General features: G+C 42.0%; 1 protein-coding gene across 1 annotated transcript in view; it reads left to right on the plus strand.

Annotated features, from left to right (window-relative positions):
* Positions 1–21,791, plus strand: part of KIF26A (kinesin family member 26A) — a 99,651-nt gene that overhangs the window by 41,381 nt on the left and 36,479 nt on the right. The window contains exon 4 of the mRNA XM_014517116.2: positions 11,082–11,265. Coding sequence (XP_014372602.1) covers positions 11,082–11,265 — 184 coding nt within the window. The remainder of the gene's footprint in view (positions 1–11,081; positions 11,266–21,791) is intronic.

Below are 21,791 nucleotides of genomic sequence, written 5' to 3' on the forward strand. Positions count from 1 at the left end.
GAACACCATTTATTTGTTACCTAATGACTACATATATTTTTCTTCCCTGGTATCCACAACCCTTCTCCCATCCCCCTGAACTGACTTTGAGGAGCACTTTTTCTCCCCCTAAAAAGAGCTGCATGTTCTTTCCCGTCTGCTTTGAATTTTCATTTTGTTGAGTTTTTAACTCCTGAACTTCAGCCCTTTCTTTGATTCCTGTTTCTTAGGTTTCCCCAGTCCTAGCTTAGCAGCAGTGGCAGCTGCAGTGGTTTTGCTGCAGTCAGAAGGAAGCATTCCATAGGTAAAATGATAATCAGGACTTTCCAGCAGCTGTAATTTGACAGTTTGCACCTGTTTCTTTTAACTTTATTGGTGACTTTCAGACTCTTATATGCAATTATATATTTAACTATTGTAATGCCTTATTCTGACTGACAGACTCCACAGTTGGCACAATGAAATCCACCTTACTTGAATGTTTGGTTCTCATTGTTGAGCTGTAGTTTGAATTACTGGATATTTTATCACATGCACTGTGTAAACTGCAAAGCAGGCAGACTCTTAAGCAACACTGTACTATGTAGGCTGCTTTGTTTGCCCTTGTTAATGTTCCCCAAAAGGGAGAGATGTATTTCAAATACCTTTAGTCATAGCATAGTAGATAAACAGCACTTACTATAATTCATGATGACAACATAGCCTCGCCACAGAAGAATACACCATCAGCATAGTTTCAGTGTGGTTCCTTCTGCAGAAGCCCAGCGGGTATTCCAGGTGTGGAACGGCACTGAATCTGAGCCCTGCATTCCCTGTGCAGGTTTTGCTGAAGCCCAGTGGAAGTTCAAGATTAATACTCATTGAAGGGAAATAATTCAAAGGAAGTTGAGTAGCATAAAATGAACCCATTTTAAGTGCTGATAATGAAATCGACTGCAAAGAGAATAAATCCCCAAATGGTCTTAAGTGTAACGTAGAGCATATATAGTTTCTTTTTAGCAGCTCTTCAGACTTAGTAGTGCACCCCGATACAGTGCTTCAAACAATAATGCCCCCTTAGCAATGCATTGGAGATGATTGCCAAAGGTAACTTCTTTTGCAATACATTGCAGTGGTAGATACATTTCACTAATGTGCTAAGTGCTTTTTCAGTATGGAAAATGCCTGTCTTTGCTGGAGTTGAATCAAGGAATCTTGGGTCCAAAATCTTTCAATACCTCTCATTCATAATAGCTCTTTCTAGGCTACATATAGTGACAGGAGAACAGGAGTATTACAGTTCCCTGCTAAGTAATGTTTTAAATTTGATGGTACAATTTCAGTCCATTACGCATTTGTGAAGAACGTTTTCAGAACTACTTTGGCTTAGAGACAGGTAGTTAGCTGTGTTAGTCCACCTTGCCTTCTACTTTGGATTAAATTAATCGCAGCAACACCAGGTCCTCCAAGTCCCCCCCTTCATTTAAAAAAAAGTTTGTGTGTGGTCGGCACTTTTGCACTTCCATGACTTCCACTGCATCATTTAATGCTGTTAGTGCCTATTGAACTGGCACATATGAGGAATAAGTAAATGTCCCTTTGAGAACTTGTTTTCTGGGCAGTATAAATGCCAGCACTCGGATGAAAAATCAGAGGTAAAATCAGCATAAATTTTGGATGGGTCCATGGAGATGCTTGCAGGTGTGAGGTAATCATCTATTTTGAACTGTTCATGGCGAAGAGAGAGACAGGTGGGAGCAGGGTAGCAACAAGGGCAAACAGCATTGGATTTTGTTCAGTAAAGTAGGCCCTATGTTAAAACATGTGGACTTTTATCCAGGCTGGGGGTGTGTGGGGAGATGGGGGGGATAGAAGCGTGGAAGCACTGGTTTAGACCAGTTCATTTATTTCATTTTTTTTGTCCGTCAATGGTGGATTTGTCAAAAAATGGGTCATTTTTTGGTCCGTCAATTTTTTTGTCCGTAGCATAGTGGAGCTTCTCTTAGCAGTGACCTTTGCTTCTCCCATTGTGTCCTACCTCCTTTTTTCCTCCCATTGGTGAGTTGAACCAATCAGCCAATGAAAATACCATTACTTTTTATACCCAGCTGTTTTGGATAAATAACATAGAATTTAGTATCTTCATTAACAAATAACCTATTGCCGGAGAAGTTTTCTTTGCACTATCTTCTTTCTGTGTATGAGGAACTGGGATTGCAGGGCTAATGTTAAGTGCTCTGTTTGTATAATTACTTCTATAATGAATGGCTAGTTAGTGCAATTGTTTCTCTTTCATTACTTTCTAGTTTAAAAATGTCTAGTCCTCTTCTTTTTGGAATACAAATGTGAGTAAAGTTCTGTTTCCTGAACCATACTGTTTCACGATGCTATGTCTAGTAAAGGCTGGGCAATAAAACCTAATGTTTTTGTCTAATGTGGATGAAGTTCTGCCTGCTTTAGCTTGGTTTGTTCATTCAACAGGGTTGAGGTAGTATTGTTGGTTTTGAGGTAACTACGTTTTCTGTGTGTAGCGATCTATGTTGTGTATAGCTCAAGAGCTGACACATTTTGATATCGGGCATTGACAGAACTGCTTACATAAAGATTAACGTATGTAGGTTTTCAGCAGTTTGTTAGGCTGCAATCATCGAGTGAGTATGGAAGTACTGCAAGGTATTTGTCAGCTTGTAGTTTGTTTTACATCATCAGTGAGCAGAGTTAGTAAAGGTAGGAGGCAAGCCCCAGCAACTGTCATAGAATCACAGAAAATTTGGATTGGAAGGGACCTCAGGAGTCATCTAGTCTAACTCCTGCTTAAAGCAGGACTGTCCCCAACTATATCATATCAAGGCTTTGTGTAAGCAGGTCTTAAAAACCTCCAAGGAGATTGGAAATTCTGCAGCCTCTCTAGGTAACCTGTTCCAGTGCTTTACTAACCCATTCTAGTGCTTTACTAGTTGCTACTATGAAACATGAATCATATAGTGCCAGTGCTCAGCAGCCATAAAGCTGTCATAAAGCAGTAACCAAGGTTTGCTCATGGCACAAGAGATTTCTTGGGTTGGGTGAAGATAGCGTCATATGTATAGCAGGGCTGTCCAACTGAGGGGAGCTGAGGGTCAGTCTGGGGCACATGATGCCTGGGGGGGGGGGGGGGTTCGGGGGTCCTTGCATGGGCACATGGTGGAGGTTGGAGTGGGGAGGGTTGAGTGGGTGCTTGTGGTCTGGTGGCGGTGAGGGTCGTGGTCACATGGTGCAGTGGGAGCATGTTGTAGGTGTGTGGTGCAGTGGTGGGCAGGGGAGAGTCCAAGAAGGGCTGTGGGTCTCCCTTCTGTGGCTCATGGGGCATGTAGCCCCTGGCTGCTTGGAAGCTGGACAGCTCTGATTTGATAGCAACTTAGGGGACTGCTTTGGACTTCAGTTGACTGAGGCCTTGGGGGAGCATAACATTTGCTTTTCGTGTTATACTTAGTGCAGCTGAGAATTTGGCCCATCATTTTTGATTAGGAAAATATATGAAGAACAGCTGCCTATTGCTATCCTAGATCTAAGTACAGAAATCCCAGCTTTGTTTCTAGAATTACTCAAAATGTCCCTGATGGCACCAGAAAATTAAGAGGGCTGCAGCTCAAACTCAGAGAGTGAAATTTAAACCTGAAATGCAGGATTATCCTACTTCACCTAAGAGGCAGGGCATGGACTTACTCTTATGCTGGAGAGTTCTTCTGCAAAACATCAGCTATGAGTAATATGTTTTGACATTTTATAAATCTTGATCAAACTGCAGTAATGGAACCCCTTATAAAAATGCCACCTTTTGATTTTGCTCGTTGTGAAATAGCAAATACTCAGCTGAGCAAGGGCAGTCACCAACACTAATTGCTTGTTCTTCCTGGCAATGCTTGACTGACAGGCCAAATAAGCAAATGTTTGGGTGCCTTACCTGCCTGGAGATTATAGTATGAGAAAAGCTTTACTCCCATTGATTAACTATACAAACAAGAGAGACAACATGGTCTAGAGAAGGGGTGGCCAATCTGCAGCACCTGCCACAGGTGCTACCAAAAACTTGGTACCATTTGGTCTTTTGAGAGACAAGACCACAGCCTGTCTATGATCAGGACTTCTTTGCAAGCTTAGACAAAGAATTCAGGGACAGTTACAATTCCCTTACTGATTACTTTCTTTGTATACCAAATCAAGCTACAATCACATTTCCCAGTGATCCTGTATTCTCTCGTGGCAGGTAAAGCATTACTACCACCTAAGTCAGATAAAGAGGCAAGTGACAGGTCTATAACCCAACCTTTTATTGATTACACCCCAAAGCATAAGAATAAGCACTTGTCTGTATGCCTATCTAGCTCCCTGCAAAAGCACAGTACAGATTCTCGCCTATACCAGCTGGGGGAGATGCAGGAGGGAGGAAGAACGTGGTAGCAGGCTGGCAGCAGATTGTCTTGAATTTGCTGAGGTCTTCCCCCAGATGCCCCTTCTTGACACCCAATATTTGTATGTGGAGTATTCTAATAAATATTCTGATTGGGGTTATTCATTTTTTTTTGTTTTGTTTTACTGAGTCTTTAGGAACTGAACTGAACTCGTTTTCCTGTGGACTTAAAAGATGCCAGGCAGCAGGGGTCTGTGTCCTTGTGAAAAGTACAATTGTGGGAGAGAGGACTTCTTACTCGTTTACCTCACCATCTGGGAATGCTACTTGCCATGTTCTAGTGCTTTTACTTTGCTAAGTAGGCCAGTTATAACATACAACAGGTTAACAGACGCACATTATTCTTGCGGTAGAATTCCGGCTGTCTATGTTCAACTCCTCTGGAAGCGCAAAACACCAGTTGTTACTTTTGGCTGCTGTTGCACACTTTTCCAAACAGCAGTTATTTGTTCTTGACCTAGTCTAGTATTAGTGGCTTGGTAAACAGATTCTTATTCTAATTTCCCAGGCTATGGTTTGTGATTTAAATGCAAACTTATTGATTATATACCAGGTTAAGTACATATTATTCATAACTGGTCAGTGTGCTCTGTCAGTCAATGATGATGTCTACAGTTTACATCAGGGTGGGCAAAATGCGGCCCGCGGGCCAGATGTAGCCTGCCAGGCCATTCTATCCAGCCTGCGGAGCCCCTAAAATATTTAGAAAATTAATATGTATCTGCTCCTGGCTTCCTGCCATGCAGCCCTTGATGGCTTGCCAAAACTCAGTAAGCAGCCCTCTGCCCAAAATAATTGCCTACCCCTGGTTTACATACATATCATGGACAGTCTGTGGTGGCACATGGCAGACTGGGGAGGAGACAGGCAGCAGATAGAGCAGAGAAAGGAGACTGGAGTGGCACTTGTGGGTGGTGCGGGGCTAATTTGTGGCATGCCTGCCAAAGGGGTTGGCCTGTATTGGTCTAGAGAGCAGAGCACAGGACTAGAACCCAAGAGATCTCCATCCAGACAACTGTCTCATTGTTCACCAATAGGTAAGATGGCTCTTGGTCTGAAGGCTGAAACACCTCATCCTGCTGTTGCATGGATTAATATGTTAACACTCAGGCAGCAGCTTGGATTAATTGTAAGCATTAAGTGACATGCATTGGACTTGTTATTAAGCAAGGATCAGCTGGATGCAGGCCCCACAACTGGAGGGAATTGGGATGAAAGAGTCTTCAGAATCCTGCTGATACTTAGCACACGGAGGGTACAATTGCTGGTGACTGCCTGGGCTGGGCAGTCTCATGGAGGAGTAATATTTCAGGGCCAGATTCTCCACTGGAGAAAGTGGCAAAGATTTACTAAAACTAATTCAACTGGGCTGCTTTGGCCCACACATTCAAGGGAGGGAGGCAGTCAAGTATTTATGAGAGTGAGATGCAAAACGGGGAAGAGAGGGAGATCCCAAAACTTTGGAGAATCCAGATTCTTGTTTAACGTTTTTTGTAGCTCTGTCCCTAGAAAAAGCCTGATGTAGGAGTCCATGGAGGCTGTCTTGAATTTGGTAACTGTCAATTAACTGGAGTGTAAGAATAATGTTGTAGCCATGATGGTCCAGAAATTATGTGAGAGGCAAAGATTTCTTGGGGTGGTATCTTTTATTGGACCAACCATGTAGTTGGGATAAAGTTAGACAAGCTTTTGAATGCAAGACATTCTTCCACAGCTTCCTGTAATCGGAGACCTGACGAAGAATGTTTTACATTCGAAAGCTTGCCTAACTTTATCCCAACTACATAGTTGGTCCAATAAAAGATATCACTGTAAGAAATCCTTGCCTCACAGTTAGCTAGTAGGCATTTTTGGAGTCCTGTTTAAAATTGTTATAGGAAGATGGGCCCAGTAGTACAAACCATTGTTTTCTGTGTCTGATCTTTTAATTGAAATCGATGCCCTATTTTGTTTTATTTTGTTTGTTGTTTTTTTCCCTTGAGCAAGTGTAGTGGTATTGTGCTCCATGTCCTAGTATTTGATTTGTGGTTCTAAACTTATAGCAATAATCATGGTAATAATGCCAACAAAGTTTATGTTATGCGCTGCAGGAAGTTCAGGGCAGGCTGCTAGAGGGTGTATTGTAGGACATCCGTCTATTCGTTGTCTCTATTGACAAGCAATTAAGGAAACAATAACTGGAACTGCAGATACAATGACAAGTTCTGTGACTTTTCCTAGTGCTTCCTTTCAAGTTGGGTTGTAGTGGGAAGAAGTTGTTAAACTGGTTGTGATCGCTTTGTGGGCACTGGCATTTCTAGATGGGAATTGGGAAAGGCCAAGCGGGTATTGTCATTGTGAAGATAGTAATAGAGTCCTTTATCCACAACTCTCCAAGCTTCATAGTGAGTTCAGAAGCCAGGTCAAAGTCTCTCTCTAAATATCAATACTGGCCAAACCAAACCCTGGATATGAAGATCTCACAATATGATTTGCTTAAGATCTGGACCAATTTTTTCTTGGGTCTTGTTACTATGCTGTGGCCTGTAGACATTATTTGTACCAGGGTACAAATAATAATGTGCGGAGGTAGAATAAAAATAACTTGAAAACAGAATGATAAAGCTCTGCCTAAAAAAAGGTGTCATGATTAGTACTGAGGTATGTCTTTAGTAATGAATCAATGCTGACAAAAATCAGCTACAAGAGTCCATAATCCAGAGTTCTGTTTTTGACTGCCATTGATTTGCTCTGCAACCATGGTCATGTCACTTAAACTTGCCTTGCCTCAGATTACCCATTTACATGAGATATAGGACAGTACTTTCTTTACAGTTTTCTGAAGCTTGATAAATATTTGCAGAACACTTAGGAAAATTCAAATGACAGACCTTGCATAAAGCCACCATTCTGGGTTGCTTTTTGTGGAGTAGGGATACATTGTATTGATAGTACTTACAGTGTTTACTTTAAATAGCTTTAATGTTTAAGGGTAATATAAACTTAAAGACTTGGTGCAGAGCTTTGATTATACAGCTTAGATACCTGAAATGACACGTTAACTTCATGGGTGCAATGTGCGTTTCTTTTAACAGATATGGTTGGTTGATGCACTTATTGTGCGGACATGTGCCCCAGGTGCTGAGCATTAGCTAATTGATCTTCCCAGGCTTTTGCCTGCTAGTGTTGTCGGTGCTTGGCAGAAAACTTAGCAATCTTTTAAATTGTGTGGAGGAAAGAACAGGTTAGACTGTCCCTTGTCACTTGATATTTGAGTACTCCTGCATGTACCATATATTAGTTTTATTTTCTACCATGACACCTAGCTATGAGGAAAGAACTCTCCAGAGTATCTTAAAAGACAACTTCTATTAAAGATGAAAAGAGTTAAGCAAAATGCAGGCAGTAGATCTCACAGCTAGGGGGAAAAATAATATACACCACTGTCTCAGATGCTTTAATTAGAAGGAGAGCGAGGCCTGAGAGCAGAGTCCACGGCTTAGTTCCATTGCAAGAATTCTTGTTAGAGGACTACAGAAGCAATGCAAGTTGTTGGAAATAGATGGGGGTAGTGTGTGAGTATCATTTTACAGTAAAACTCCTCACATCAGTAAAATAGATCATTACAATACTTTGCCTTTATGTAATATTGCATCCAGAGATATCATAGCACAAAGAGTACTTACATCTTTGTCCCTATTTTCTTAAGGGGGGAGTCAGAGCTGTAGAGTCAGAGCAGTTCACCAAAGGTTACACCACAACTCACTGGAGAAACTAAGAATTCATTTCTTCTAATTTCCATCCCTGTACTTTATTCAGTAGACTGTTGTGCCTCAGTAGATAAAGACAGGATGCAGCCTTCAAAAGCTAGAGCTCTCCTTTGGCATGAGTCTCAGTAATTTTTCAGGCATAAATTGCATCTGAAAAGTGCAACATGAGGATAGAGAGAGCCTGTGAGGGTTTGGCTGGAACGAAGGCAACCAGGTCTATGGGTAAACCCCAAAGTCAGCAATGTGGAAGTGCAGATTACCAGAGCACCAAACTAGAGTCCAGGTTGGAGGACTGAGGCCAAGGGGACTAAATTCTAGGAAGGCTGAGGAGAAATACAAGAGATGTAATCCAGATTGGACCGAGAGATCAGAAACCAGGGGTCAGGGAGCCAGTGCCTAGTTCTAGGGAAGATCTGAGGTTGGGGTCAGGAAAAGCAAAAGCAAAGTCGGGAGAAGCTAAGCTAGGAGAAGCATTTCTGTGTTGGGCATGGTGATTCTTGTGCACAGCCACACCAATACCGTGAAAATACCCTGTATAAACACTTATATTGGGAAAATATTCTGTATAAACACTTAAAATAATTAGTACTGCAATTGGCTGTTGCTCGCTATATGGTAATTCCTATTATCTTCTGCAAAAGCTCTCCAAATTCATGCTCTTTTCCAATCTGCTGTCACCCCCCTGTGGACTTGAGAGGTCCTCTTGCCAAAATTCCTGACGTGTCATGCATTCTCTTCCTAAGAGCCTGTTGTATCAGTACTCGGACACTTAAGGGTCCGAGCTAAGGTGTGCTGCTGTCCCAGCTGGAGATGTACAGTGTGCGCGCCACTGCGAGGTAACCTGTCTGAAATGTAACCTGTCCTCCTTCACATAGGTTGCCCAGGGGAATCCTGCAGTGTACCTTACTGAAACAATAATTATTTCATCAGGATTTCATGTGCATCTTGATTGTACTTTGAAGAGGGTTTTTTTTTTTCAGATCTGTTTTTAGCTTTTCAGCAGTGGATCATTGCATGAAAACAAAGAAGTAAATGCGATCTTCTATATTTGTCAACAAGATGATTAAATGTGTATTTTTAGTAACTACAACTACTAATTGGATATAAAAAGCAATGCTGACTAGAGTACTACAGTGGGAGTACTACAGTACAACCATCTACTGTATTTAACAAATACTGTTAAATATTGTTAAGTAAATTATGCTGAATAGAGCCACTGATGTGAAGTGGTACAACCTGTTTGTCTCTCATCCTATATGAATTTAGATGTGCGTTTTCAGAGGTGAATGGGATTTTAGTGGCACGAGTCACATGCACAGCCAACCAAGACTTGATCAATAGAAGCTGCACTGGAGCTACAGAATATGGGAATTTGGAGACCTGGGTTCTGCATCCTGATTTTGCTATTGACTTGCTGTTTAACTTTGATTGTATGAGAGTTGTTCCAGCCCCTGGCAAAGTTCTGGATAAAATCTGTCCCTTAAATTCTCAGTGCTTTCCCAAATTAACACCAGATTTAATCTTCCTAACTTCACAGGCAGGTTGGCAGGCCTAACATTTGTTAAATGCTTTGAGATGCCTGGGTAAAAGGTTGCATACAAGTGTAAAGTATGTAACACTCACACACTCATAGGATGATGCATCTAGAGTGAAAAGCTTCTGTACTATGGGCCCAAACCAGAGGAATGGCCCAGCTTCAGAGCTCCCATTGACTACAGTGGAATGTCAGTAAGATCAACCCAAAGCTCAGCACTGTCACATTTTGAATCTGTGCTTATTTTAATCTTAATAGCACTATAGATGGTCATGAAAATGCGTCAAATTTAGCTTCTCTTGGCATTTTGCAGCCTGTGTTTCAATGTGCTGTCCATTGATGGACTTTGGATTGGAGCCCACACTTTTTATTCAAGATGTTTCATGTTTCATTTGTGTATAAACTGTCCAAAAATGCCTTTCCTGAATATTCAGAAAGAGCAGAAGTCCCCAGGTAGAATCATGGTTCTGCTGAAGTCTGTGGCAAAACTCACATTGCCTTCAAAGAAACTGAGATTTCGCCCCTGAAGCATTTAGAATATGCACATGAATATATATTATCTCCTGCTGAAGTGTACAGGGTGATTTTTCTGACTGTCTGTGGGTATTTGCAGAGCCTAGTTTTTATTTTTGTTTCTTGATATTCCGTTGGGTGCAGTCATCACAGATTAGCAGAAACCTTGCTTCTAATCCCATTCTTATTCACAAAGAACAAAGTCACAATTTTAATTGTACGTTTTAAATTTTTTCTTCATCTTCTGTGTTTTGAAATTCTACATTTCAAAAGCAGGATCACTATCATTTAGAACATTAAAGCATGTCTCTAACAGATTTTCCTTTTAATGTGGAAGAATGGAATTAAGGGGGGGGAAAAAAACCCAATCTGTCTTGAAGGGATTCTCTGTTATCTAACAGTTTTCATTGCAGCCAACAATGGGGAGTTCTGCGCTCAGTTGATTTGTGGTGTATGGGAATGTCATTTCTCTGTGTTGGGTAACTTGTTAGAATACAAAACATCACTTTCATAAATGTTATCACCAGCAAAGCCCATCTGGTCCTGTTAGTGACAAGGGGATGATTTTAGCTTTTATGATGTCAATGAGATTTTGGAAGTCTTGGCGCAGCTGCCAAGCTGTTGGGGAAAAAAAAAAAAAGTTAGACTATAATTGAAACTCTGTTGGGGGAAGAATTAACTGAATATCTTGCCAGCCTTATTTCTACCCATATTTCCTTCTATTAGTCTCCTGATGGTGTGTCCTTATGAAATCTGATTAGAATGAAATGACTTGATTTGTTAAACGGGCAGTGATGACAACGAACATCTGTTTTAGTGGTCCAGATTGTATTTAGCACATAGTAACATTGTCCTTTCTTGATATTATTTTGTACAGAGCAGCACAGAAGCTTAACCTGTCCTCAAAGAGAAAGAAGTACCACCCGCCCCTGCCACACTCCCATGACTTCTCTATCTATGCTACCAATTTTAGTGGCATACTGCAGTTATGTCCTCCCCCAGCACCACCATGCCTTCTGAGAGCTGTGTCAAAAATCAAGGACAACCCTGGCATTGGAAAGGTAATACCACATCTCCATCTCTTGACAGTTTTCTAGATCGCTTGAGAAGGGCTGTAAGCTTGCAGCGTAGAGCAGGCTTGCACACCTGTTTAAATATGGGTTCAAATTGTTCTTATCTGACTTGGGAAGTGTCTCAGGTGACCCATGTAAATGTGTTTGGCATCTCAGTCCAGATTCCAGTGTCAGCTCCATAAAAGCCAGTTGATATTGCTGCTAGTGAGAGAGCAGATGGGCTGTCACATGGATCTCACATCTAAAGCAAAGAGTGGCTGCTGTGGACAGGGTTACTACACTGGCCAGAGACTGTGCAGGGAAGCTTGAACAATTCTTGCTGGTACTGTATCTTTGCTGTGGATAAAAGGATCATTTCCAAGAGGTCCTGATTTCCTTCCCACCCAACTCAGTGGACATCTGGAGTTACTCTGCTGAAGTCAAATAAAAAAAGAAATAAAGTTGGGGAGAAGGCTTAACTGTAAATTTTGTGCTTAATCTTACTTAAAACCAGTTAAAACTTAACAGAACTATTTCAAGCTTTATTCATATTTATCACCTTTTAATAGCAAGCTACAGCATCTGAATACTTATTTACAAAGGTTATAAGAGATGAACATTTCAAAATGGAACTAAAGTAGCTAATGTGCACAGGAGAGTTAAAATATGCAACTCAGGTAACCATACAAATCAACATTAACATAAAGAATTTGTCAGCCTAAATACCTTTAAATGACACACTGTTGTGCACTTTTCTGTTAAATCAGTGAGCTGAGGGAGATGAAGGTTCATGCTAGCATATTTATGCTAAATGGAAGGGAAGGGAGTCTTTGCCCTTTTGTGTGACAGGCTTTTTAAGAAGCTGGAAATGTACAAATGAAAATATGTTTCTGCCTGCATTTTTCCATACGTTTGGAGCGAAGATCTCAGATGGATTTTTGATTACAATAGACTCATGGTGAGTTTAGTAACCCTTAGCTGAAAGCCACTGCTGAGGGAAGGGAAGATTAAGTAAGAGACACTGTTTCCACATGAGTGCTTGCAGCATGTCCTGCTTGCTATATCTGCCCATTCTTCTTGTGAAAATTTAAGCTAGGTTTACACCAGTGCCAAGGAACAGGCTCTGCCCACTCTGCCATGTTTAGCAGTGCCATAGCAGTGAAGTTTGATGCCTGGGGCAAAGCCCGCAGCGGCAGCCCACCCTTGCCATACTCACGGATCCAGGGGGCACACGCTCCCCCGTGGTTGCACAGGAGTGCAGGCAGTGGTGGGAGCCTCCCTTCCTCTGTCCCCGCGCTCCCCCCAGACAAGCCGCTTGCAGCTCTGTCCTGTGCCTTGCCTCAGCTGGCCAGTGCCTGTTGGTGCCCCTTCGCTTTGGCACCCGGGGCTCACTCCTCTTTTCCTCCCCTTGCTACAGCACTGCTGATGCTTAGCATGTCTTGCATCCCAGAAATGAGGCAGCCCAGAAATCAATCAATTTGGAGAGCCCCTGAGTGTGCACCATGAAGCATGCCTGAGACAGAGCACTCAGGCTGCTCTAAACCAGCTATGTGGCCTCATTTGGGGGCTTTGGCATATGTTGAGTGGGAGTGAGTGTGCTTGCTTCTCAGCAGTGGTCCTGGAGGCATTACAGACCTTAGAGCTAAGTTGTGGCACATAGACCCGTCACCGTATTACTGCTGGTGAGGAACTGCATTGTTTTTTGTGAGAGCACTGTGAAGCATTGTGCCTTAGAAAGACACCATGCCCTTTTAGCTCACAGGTACACAGGAGGAGCAGCTTCTGCTCACCTTAAAGGACTTGATCACACATGCCTTCTAAAGAAATAAAATTTGCAGTTTTCTTCATTTTAGATCCCTCAGCTGATTGTAAAAGCTATGCTCATGTATAAAGGGTGTCTTGTTTAGCTTAATGCTGATACTTATTGGCCAAAGGAAAAGATTAGCACGTGGGTGTATGTATCTTATATTACTGGACATTTCTACCTTGTTCCCCATAAAAGAATGATAATGAACAAGTGCCCTTTGCTGGCATTTATCCCATTGTGCTCATTACTCTTCCTTTATATTTTCCCCTTCACCTGCTACCACTCTGACTGGCTGATAGAGACTCAGATAGATACAATTTCCTGGTGATGATGACAGTAATGGGAATAAATAACCACTTGTTTCTCCTTCATTGCTTTAAACACCATTGCAGTTAACAAACAGAGCAAACAGCAGAAGTTGGCAGATGCATGTAACTTCACTGTTAACTTGAGTCCCGTCTCCTTTTGTCACCATTGTACTTAAATGATGAGCAAGAATCCTGTTTTCCTCCATTTTTTCTTGCTGTCTGGTCAATAATAACAGAGTCTGTTCACACATGGGACATGCTTGGCAGCCACAAGACCCAGAAACTGGACTCTGGGCTGTATTTTTCCCTACTGAAGCATCTGTGCTTGTGGCTGGCTCCCTCCTTGTTTTGTTCTTTTTATTGTTCTGGGGTCATCAGAGTATGTGGCTTCCTTGCTGATAGAAGTGCCTTTGGGTTAGAGAGCTGCTAAGTCAGCACTTTTCTTCCCAGCCTCCAGTTTAGTGTTGTTTTGTCTCATCTAGTTAGTCTTGACTGGAAGGTTTTTATTCCTCAATGGTTTCTGCTCAAGCTCAGTGTGAGATGCATGTCAGAATGTAACCAAGGGTCTGTAGGACTCCTGTTGACCTCCGTAGGTTCAGGAATAGCCTCTTTAAAAAAAACAACAAACAAACAAAAAAACAGAAAAGAAAACAGCCCTCACTGTGCAATGAAGGTGAACTTCTGAGCTGGAAAATGGGACAGATTTCTTCATGGATCAATGAAGCGGGTTAAATCAGAGATGAATTTGGCTTATTGTAACTATTGATTTGGCCTGGCTAAACCATCCCTTACCTTGTAATGACATCAGGTGGTCAGAGCCTTGGTTTTATACCTCATCAATAACCTTATGCCACCTGTCACCCTTCTAAAGTATTTTAGTACTAGCTCGGCTACGTAAGTTCTGCAGACCCCGTGGACCTATCTCCTACTATAGACCAGGCCAGACATTGCCATAGTGCAGGGGTGTCAAACATGGCCTGCAGGCTGGATCTGGCCCACAGAGCTGCTGTATCTGGCCTACTGAGCTACTAGCAGGCCACTGGAAGTTGGGAGGCATGACCTGCCATGGGATTTGGGGCGCTTTGGTCCCACTGATTATGGCTGTTGGTGGTGAACTTGACTTGCCACTGCTGCCCCTGGACTCCTTCCTCAGACTCACTGCCGCCAGCAGACCTCTGTCCCCAGACCCTTGCTACCTTTGCTGCCACTGCCATGGTGGCCAAGACAGCTACCCCAGGCTAGATCTAGCCTGAGAGGAGCCTTGCAGTCCAGATCTGGCCTGGGGCCCCAGGTAAGTTTGATACCCTTGCCATAATGACGAATTTTAGGCCAGTCCCCATAGTAAGTTCAGTTATGCAGTTACCGTGAGACTCTGAATTTTGAAGAAACGTTTTATTACCTATAAAAGCAGATGTGCATCTGTGATGTAGAAGGCAGGAAGAATCAGCTGGGTACCAGGGTAGAATCTAAATTTATATTCTTCATTGAATCAGACCTGTAATGACTAAATAACAGTCATTCATTGTATTTTCCTTAATACTTTTTTCCTTCTGAGATTATAACTTAAAAAAAAAGATAAAGGACAGAAAGAACTAAAGAAACATAGTACAACTTGCAAGAATTTTCCCCCTGTGTATATATCTCTAAATTACCTTGTCAGATGAAAGTGAGTACTGTGATTGAGCTAGAGAAAGGTTAGCTCTTTAAACATCAAAACTGTAGAAGGCTGAAGCAATGCCATAAGGTAGTAACAGCTTATGTTAGCCTTTTTACTGACATTTCTAGAAAAGTACCTAGAGTGGCAAAGCATTTTGTTTTTAAAGAGATCATTTTAAGATCAATATTTGGAATATAAATTCATTGCTTAATCATGCACTTCTCAAGTGGACCCATATGTTCTATCATCCCTAGCAAGGAAAGTCTCTGGTGGCCAAGGCCTCAATGCAGACGGGGATGAAGTCCCATTCATTCGCTTCAGATTTAAGAATATGTTTTTAAGTACTATACTGGATAAAGATGCTTTTCTAAACAGGGGCAGAAGTCAATGGGATTAAAAACGCACTTAATTTCAGTATTTGTGGAAGTGCCTTGCTGAATCAGGTTTGGATGTCTACCCCAGGTTTCCTGTATTTACCGTCAGTGTTTTATAGAGTCTAAATCCTTGTTCCATCATTCCTTTTTGAGCAGGGTCTTGTTCCAGTAGGCTTGATGGAGTTTCAGGAAAGGGGAAGATGTTTAACCTCTTGTGTTCCTCAAACCCTGAGGGTTTAGTGATGAAGCTATTAATCTATAGGTGGGTGAAATGGGGGAGGAACTCAGATTTTGGGGTAAGCAATGTTCACTGAGTTTAGAGGTGAAGTTAGAGGCTGCTTCAAATTTTGGAGCAAGAAATCAAATTTGCTTTCAACCTAACAGCATTGTTCCCATTCATGTCACCATAAATTCTGCTGTGCGCTAATGGCAACATATGGCCTTTCATTTGGATGTGACTGTATTTGCTGTAAGTTGTTTGTTAAAACAAATTTCAAGCATTTAAAAAAAAACCCCACACTGATTCATAGAATTACAGGGTTACCTTAGAGTCCAATCCCACTCTCCAGTCTTCAGAGTTTCAGCTGGTACATGTAAATCTGCCTCATAATGTACATTCCTGATTTTTTTTATCTAAGCGTTTTGAATAGAGAGATGGTTCAATGCATTTCTCTATCAAGATGGGATCATTTTCTGTCCTACCATAGATGCTCACAAATGTCTGGAATTTTCAATGATGCCAGTGGAGGAAGTTTAAACTTTTCAAGTTAGAACTGAAAGGTTTCTTTAGGAACTTGTTTAGTAAAATCAGCAATTATCTGTCTCCCAGGCAGACAAAGCCTATGGCCAGTGGCACAGTGTATGTTGAAAAGAACTTCACTCACTATTGATAAATGTTACGTAGCAAATTATATACCTTCCCATGAATGTGCGAAAAACACCAAGAGTCCAAATCATTTAGCTGAATCCTGCTTAAAAGGCAATGATCCAATGCAGTATGATTCTTTTAACTGAATCATTTTTGTGGTCTCACTGGGTGTTATTAAATTTAATGTCAGAATAGTGGGAAAGATGTCTGAAAGCCATTTAATATTGTCACTGGAAAGAAGTTAGATTATGCTCAATTTCTGACATTAATGTGCTACTTAAGATAATTTATCATATTGTGGTATTAAAAAAGACACCCTTTTTACAGGGGTTGCTGTGTAGCATTCTAATTTGCTCTTTTTCTTTAGTGTGGTAGGAAGCCTTTTTCATGCAAAATTTTTTTTTCTGGGGTTATATTGAATACACTCTTTATAATACTGCATCACTTACAAGAGCAACTTTAAGTGCTTGTCTCTTCCAAAGATTCTGTCAATTTTTTATGTTAGAATGACAGAGCCTTCTGTATGAGACAATTGGAGTAGAGCATTTAGAAAGGACTTGAATTACCAAACTGGTTTCTTGGCAAGGCATATACTTATCTTTATTTTTTATTTTAGACACTTATTTTCATTTATATTTTTTCCATGCCTTAGACAAGGTACCGGTACCACTAATATGATTTATTGATGATATAGACTTTCCTTAAGTGCAGTGTGTGCACCACTTACCGGCTCTTACAATAGTTTGATGATGGATAACAAATAGGTACTTAATTTTGTCATGTTTATTACTGCTTGTTTCCTAATGACTAGAGCGTTATTTCCAATATAAATCATATATTGTACTAAAAAGTCTTTAGTGCACATACACAGTTCTGTCTAATCCATGACACATGCATCCTTGCTGAAATACCCAGAACAGATTAAACAAAATGTGGAAAATTATATAAAGATACTCATTTTCTTCTACTTTGTTCCCACCTTCAAAAATGAAATGGTTTTGTTAGTGTCATCTGGGAATAGCGAATCAATTCTTCCTTAATAGAGTACAATATAGAAGTGACTTTTTTTTAAAGGTTCTCTCAAGGGATCTAGATACTCTATGCTAGCATAGGAATTTTGCATATAAATTTGCCATATACTTGTGGTGGCAGTATATGAAGGGGTTGTGAGAGCCAACCACAGTAAACCAATTTTGTAAAGGTTATATATCTGTCAGTTACAATTAAATCCATGAAAAATATTGGCTCTGAACTAGGACTTTTGTAATTTGATTTGCACTATAGTTGAGAAATAAGTGATTTCATTGGAAAGCGGCCTATACCTTTATTCAACAGAAAATTAATTCTTTCTTATTTCTTGGCACGATATCTTAATTTAGAATGGTGTATAAGCATATAGATTCAGAATGGTGAATAAGTACAAATATTCTTATTCTCTTAACCTGCTTTGATGTATTAATTTGTGAACATTGAACAAAATTAACTTTGTCTGGACAATGCCTATCAGGTATGCACATTTGCAGGGAAGATTTAATATCTATTCAAATATATAATAATGCTTATTGCTAGGGACCAAATTGCTTGTTCAGTTTTAAGAATTTTTAATTTTAAGGTAGCGAACATTGACGGTCATTTGTAGAATAGCTTCAACAAAGACAAATTGCAAGATCCTATTTTATGTTCTTTTTACCATATTTTATCTTATTTCACCTTATTCTTCAGAAGGTAGGGCAGGCTGACACTGCAGAGGCTAACTGGTTCAGAGAGGCATGAGCTTTCATAGGCAAAACATACTTTGGATGCTATGAAAGGACATTTTATAGCATCTGGCTTAACACCTTTGTATGGACCACAATACAACAAATCACAGAAACGTAGTTTTAAATGAGCACTGACTAAGGCATGAGCACAATTGACTTCAAAGAGGCTTAAAGGTTTTTACGTGCTTAATTGGCTTGATCAGGGCTTTAATTTCCTTTAGTAGTCACAGTACCACAGAGCCTACTCGTTATTCAGTGAATTAATTTTGTCTTTCCTGCATATAACCCCTGTAGTCAAAACACACAAAATATTTGGCACCACTGTCTGGTCAGTGTAAACAATAATGGCCTGATTCTGTACAGTATAATATAGTTTGTAGTCACTACTTGAATGAACACCATATGTCCGTGTTTGACATGGGGATAGAGTCCAGATCATCTAGTCCTTTGTCTTTGCTATCCTTCTTTTTCAATCTCCATACTGACAATCATGCCATCTCTTCTGATCATGCGGTAAAGTTCAGTAGGATCCCAGTGATTTTGGTCTTCTGCCCAGTCCTACCTATCCAATAGTTTAGTAAATCCTTTTCCATGACTTACAGGAGTATTGCTCACTGAATATGAATATCTGCTACAGTCCTTCTTCAGAATATATTCTTGGCTGTTATCTCATCAACCTAAGCTGGCCCATTTCTTTCTGAATTCAAATAGTCAAATATTTCATCAACTTCTGGTGTTTCCAGCTCTGCATAAACAAAACAAGTACCCTACTGGTTGTTAAGATGGGCAGCCTCAGGGAAAACTCAACCACATCAAGTTTGGCTTTAGATGCTAATCTCATTCAGGTGAACTGTAACACCTGTCACTTAGGCTAGGGACAGAGTTGCACATAAACCAGCTTAAGTGATCAGAAACTGGTTTAAACCTGTAACAGAACAGAAGTTCAGTGCACATAAACCAGTTTCAAAATGGCCAAAAGTGGTTTAAGATAAACCTTGATGAATGTAGTATCAGACTTAACTGATTTAGGTCAAACCAGTTTATGAAACTTCTGTCCCAGACCCCATCCTGGTTTAAGTTACATCAGAGTCCCCCAGCATCCCAGCATGCTCTTCAGCCCTGGGCTGGGCTGTGCTGTCTGTTCCAGAGAGCAGGACTGGCCCTGCCCCTCTGCTCCCTAGCTGGAGCAGTGAGGGGTGGCTCACTGGCCTCACTGGCTGGCTCACTGTGCCCCAGCCTGCCCAGGCAAACCCCAGCTGGGGTCTGGGGCCAGGGAGGGGGATTAAATTCACCTTCCTCTAAGTACAGAGCTACCTTTCCGTGCTAAAATTTAGTCCTGGCTGTGACTGTGGACTACAGTCTCAGAGGCACCTGGAAGAAGGAAAAAGAAGTGACGAGCAACCCTGCACAGTCCTGCTATTGTGATTGTGGACTGCAAATCCCAGAGACTTTGGGGGCAGCAGGAAGCATAAGCAAACACACAGCCCAGGCTGCATTTATAGCTCTTCATTTTACAGTTTTTCAGAGAAAACTATTCCTGTTCAAGCTTTTTTGAATTCAATGCCACTACCTCTTTCCTCCCCCCTCCACCCCCCGCTCTGGCGGAGCATGGGCTGGGTCATGGCCATGCCCCTTCTGCTCCAGCAGGGCTTTTTCTCTTCCCTCCCCTTTGGCAGTGGTTGGCAGGTATGCTCTAGCACCCCCTGGCATCTGCCTTGAGCCACTGCAGGCATGTGGCTGCATTTCCCGATTCAGAAGTGAATGTGTGTTCATTTCCTTATTGGTTCAATCCATGCAGCTTAGACTAAACTGTGAAGGCTGAATCAATTGAGCCTTGAGCTTTTTGTCTCTCTGTACTTAGCCTTAGAATCATAGGAAAGTAGGGCTGGAAGAGACTTCACCAGGTCACCCAGTCCAGTTTCCATCTCCTCCTAGGGGATTCTATACATCAGTTCCCTGAGTTTGCTAAATCTGCTTTTCTGAAGCCCAGCATTCTTATTCTTCCTTCCTCCTCTTAGGATCTAGTATGCTGTTATTTTGTGGTCATTGTCACACAGGTTACCTCTCGCCTTTACATTCTCAACCAATTCCCCTGTTTGTGAGCACTTAGTCAAGAAGAGCTTCTGCATTGGTTGGCCCCTCTACCTTCTGTATCAAAAAATTATCCCCAGAACAATCCAAGAACATGCTGGGCTGCTTTTGTACTGCTGTGTTTTTCTCCCAGCAGATGTCCTGATAATTAAAGCCCCCATGAGAAACAAGTCCAGCAATTCACCCTTGAACTGTCGTCTTTATCTCTTCTGTGTCTCCCAAACCTGTGAAGTGACAGTAATCTGTGTCTGCCACCTCAATGCTGAATGCAGGAAGTGTTTCTTTTTTGACCGCATTAATCATGTGTTGTTTCAGTTACATTTTTTCCCTTTGTTTGCCCTAACTCTCAAAGTCCATTCAAAATGGAGGGGGAAGCCTGCAAGTCAGAATACATTATTGCTTCATTAGAATTCCCTCCCAGGTTCCTGTACATTTTGGAATCAAGTGAAAACTCTCCTTGACAGGCTTCACTGAATTACTCAGCTGTATGTGTCCCATACCATTGCTTCCTTCCTTCTTTCCTGTGCAGTCTCTGGCCTTCTTTATTGTCCAGCTTCTTTTTCTTCTCCTTTCCTGTCTGTCCTCAAGCACGTGATAATTTCTTCTCCAGCTATACTTCAAAAAACCTCCCTGGCTTTCTTTGGAAACTGCCTGAAGACTCTGCTTAACACTTTGGTCTGAAAAGTATAATTCTCCTTCCTGCAATAAAACAAATTGCACTCTCACAGCCTCTCTAATTTCCTGTGTGCATCCATTCTTTATCTATGGTGACCTTGGTGGTCTAACACATACCACTGATGCTCAGACCTACATTGAAAAGTGAATGTGGAACTGGACAGGATTCCTGAAGGACCTCTGCAGCCTGGATAAGTGGGTTCAAGCAGGTGGGCTTCATTTGGTTCTATAACTAAGTATAGACATTCAAAAAGCATGAGCCTGAATTGATTCAATCTTTGCAGGTTAGTTTAAACTGTGTACATTGAACTGATTTGCAAGTGAATATGCATTCATTTTTGATTCTGGAAATGCAGGCATATACCTGTAGTGGCTCAGGCTAGAAGCTGAGGGGGCTAGAGCAAGGCCTCCCTTTCCTTCCGCAGTGGCCAGGTTGGGGGAACTGGGTATGAGCTGAGGGAGGGGGTGTGGTAAGGCCCCTTCAGGCATGTGTATGATTGGGGAGGGGTTTAAACCCCCACCATGGCCTGCAGGGACCCTGGCCAAGGTGTGCCTGGAGGGGGAAAGGGGGAGGAAAAAGCCCTTGCTAGGTTTTTGTGGGGAGAGAGGAATGTGGATAAACCCTAGGCTCCAGCCAGATGCTGGCCCATCATGGCCCCCTAAGGTGAAGGGGGGGCAGGGAGGGGGTTTATTTCCCCCCTCCTTCCCCTCTCTCTCCGGGACCCCAGCTGGGGTCTGCCTGCCTAGGGCAGAGCAGTCCTGTCAGGCGTTTTCCCCCCTCCTGCCCTTCCTGCTCAAATAACAGGTGGGGGGGGTGCATGGCCAACCCCATTGGCAACCTGAAGCAAATGGGGGGGAGGGAGGGAGATTTAATCCCCCCTCCTTCCCTTGTCCCACCAGCATGGACTCCCACCAGGGTCTGTCTGGATGGGGCGCAGTAGCTTCTGTCAGCCCCCCCCCCCCCCCCCCCGCCCCCCCCAGCGGCGGGGGGGGGC

The sequence above is a fragment of the Alligator sinensis genome, unplaced genomic scaffold (assembly GCF_000455745.1).
Source record: "Alligator sinensis unplaced genomic scaffold, ASM45574v1 scaffold85_1, whole genome shotgun sequence".
Taxonomy (NCBI): Eukaryota; Metazoa; Chordata; order Crocodylia; family Alligatoridae; genus Alligator; species Alligator sinensis.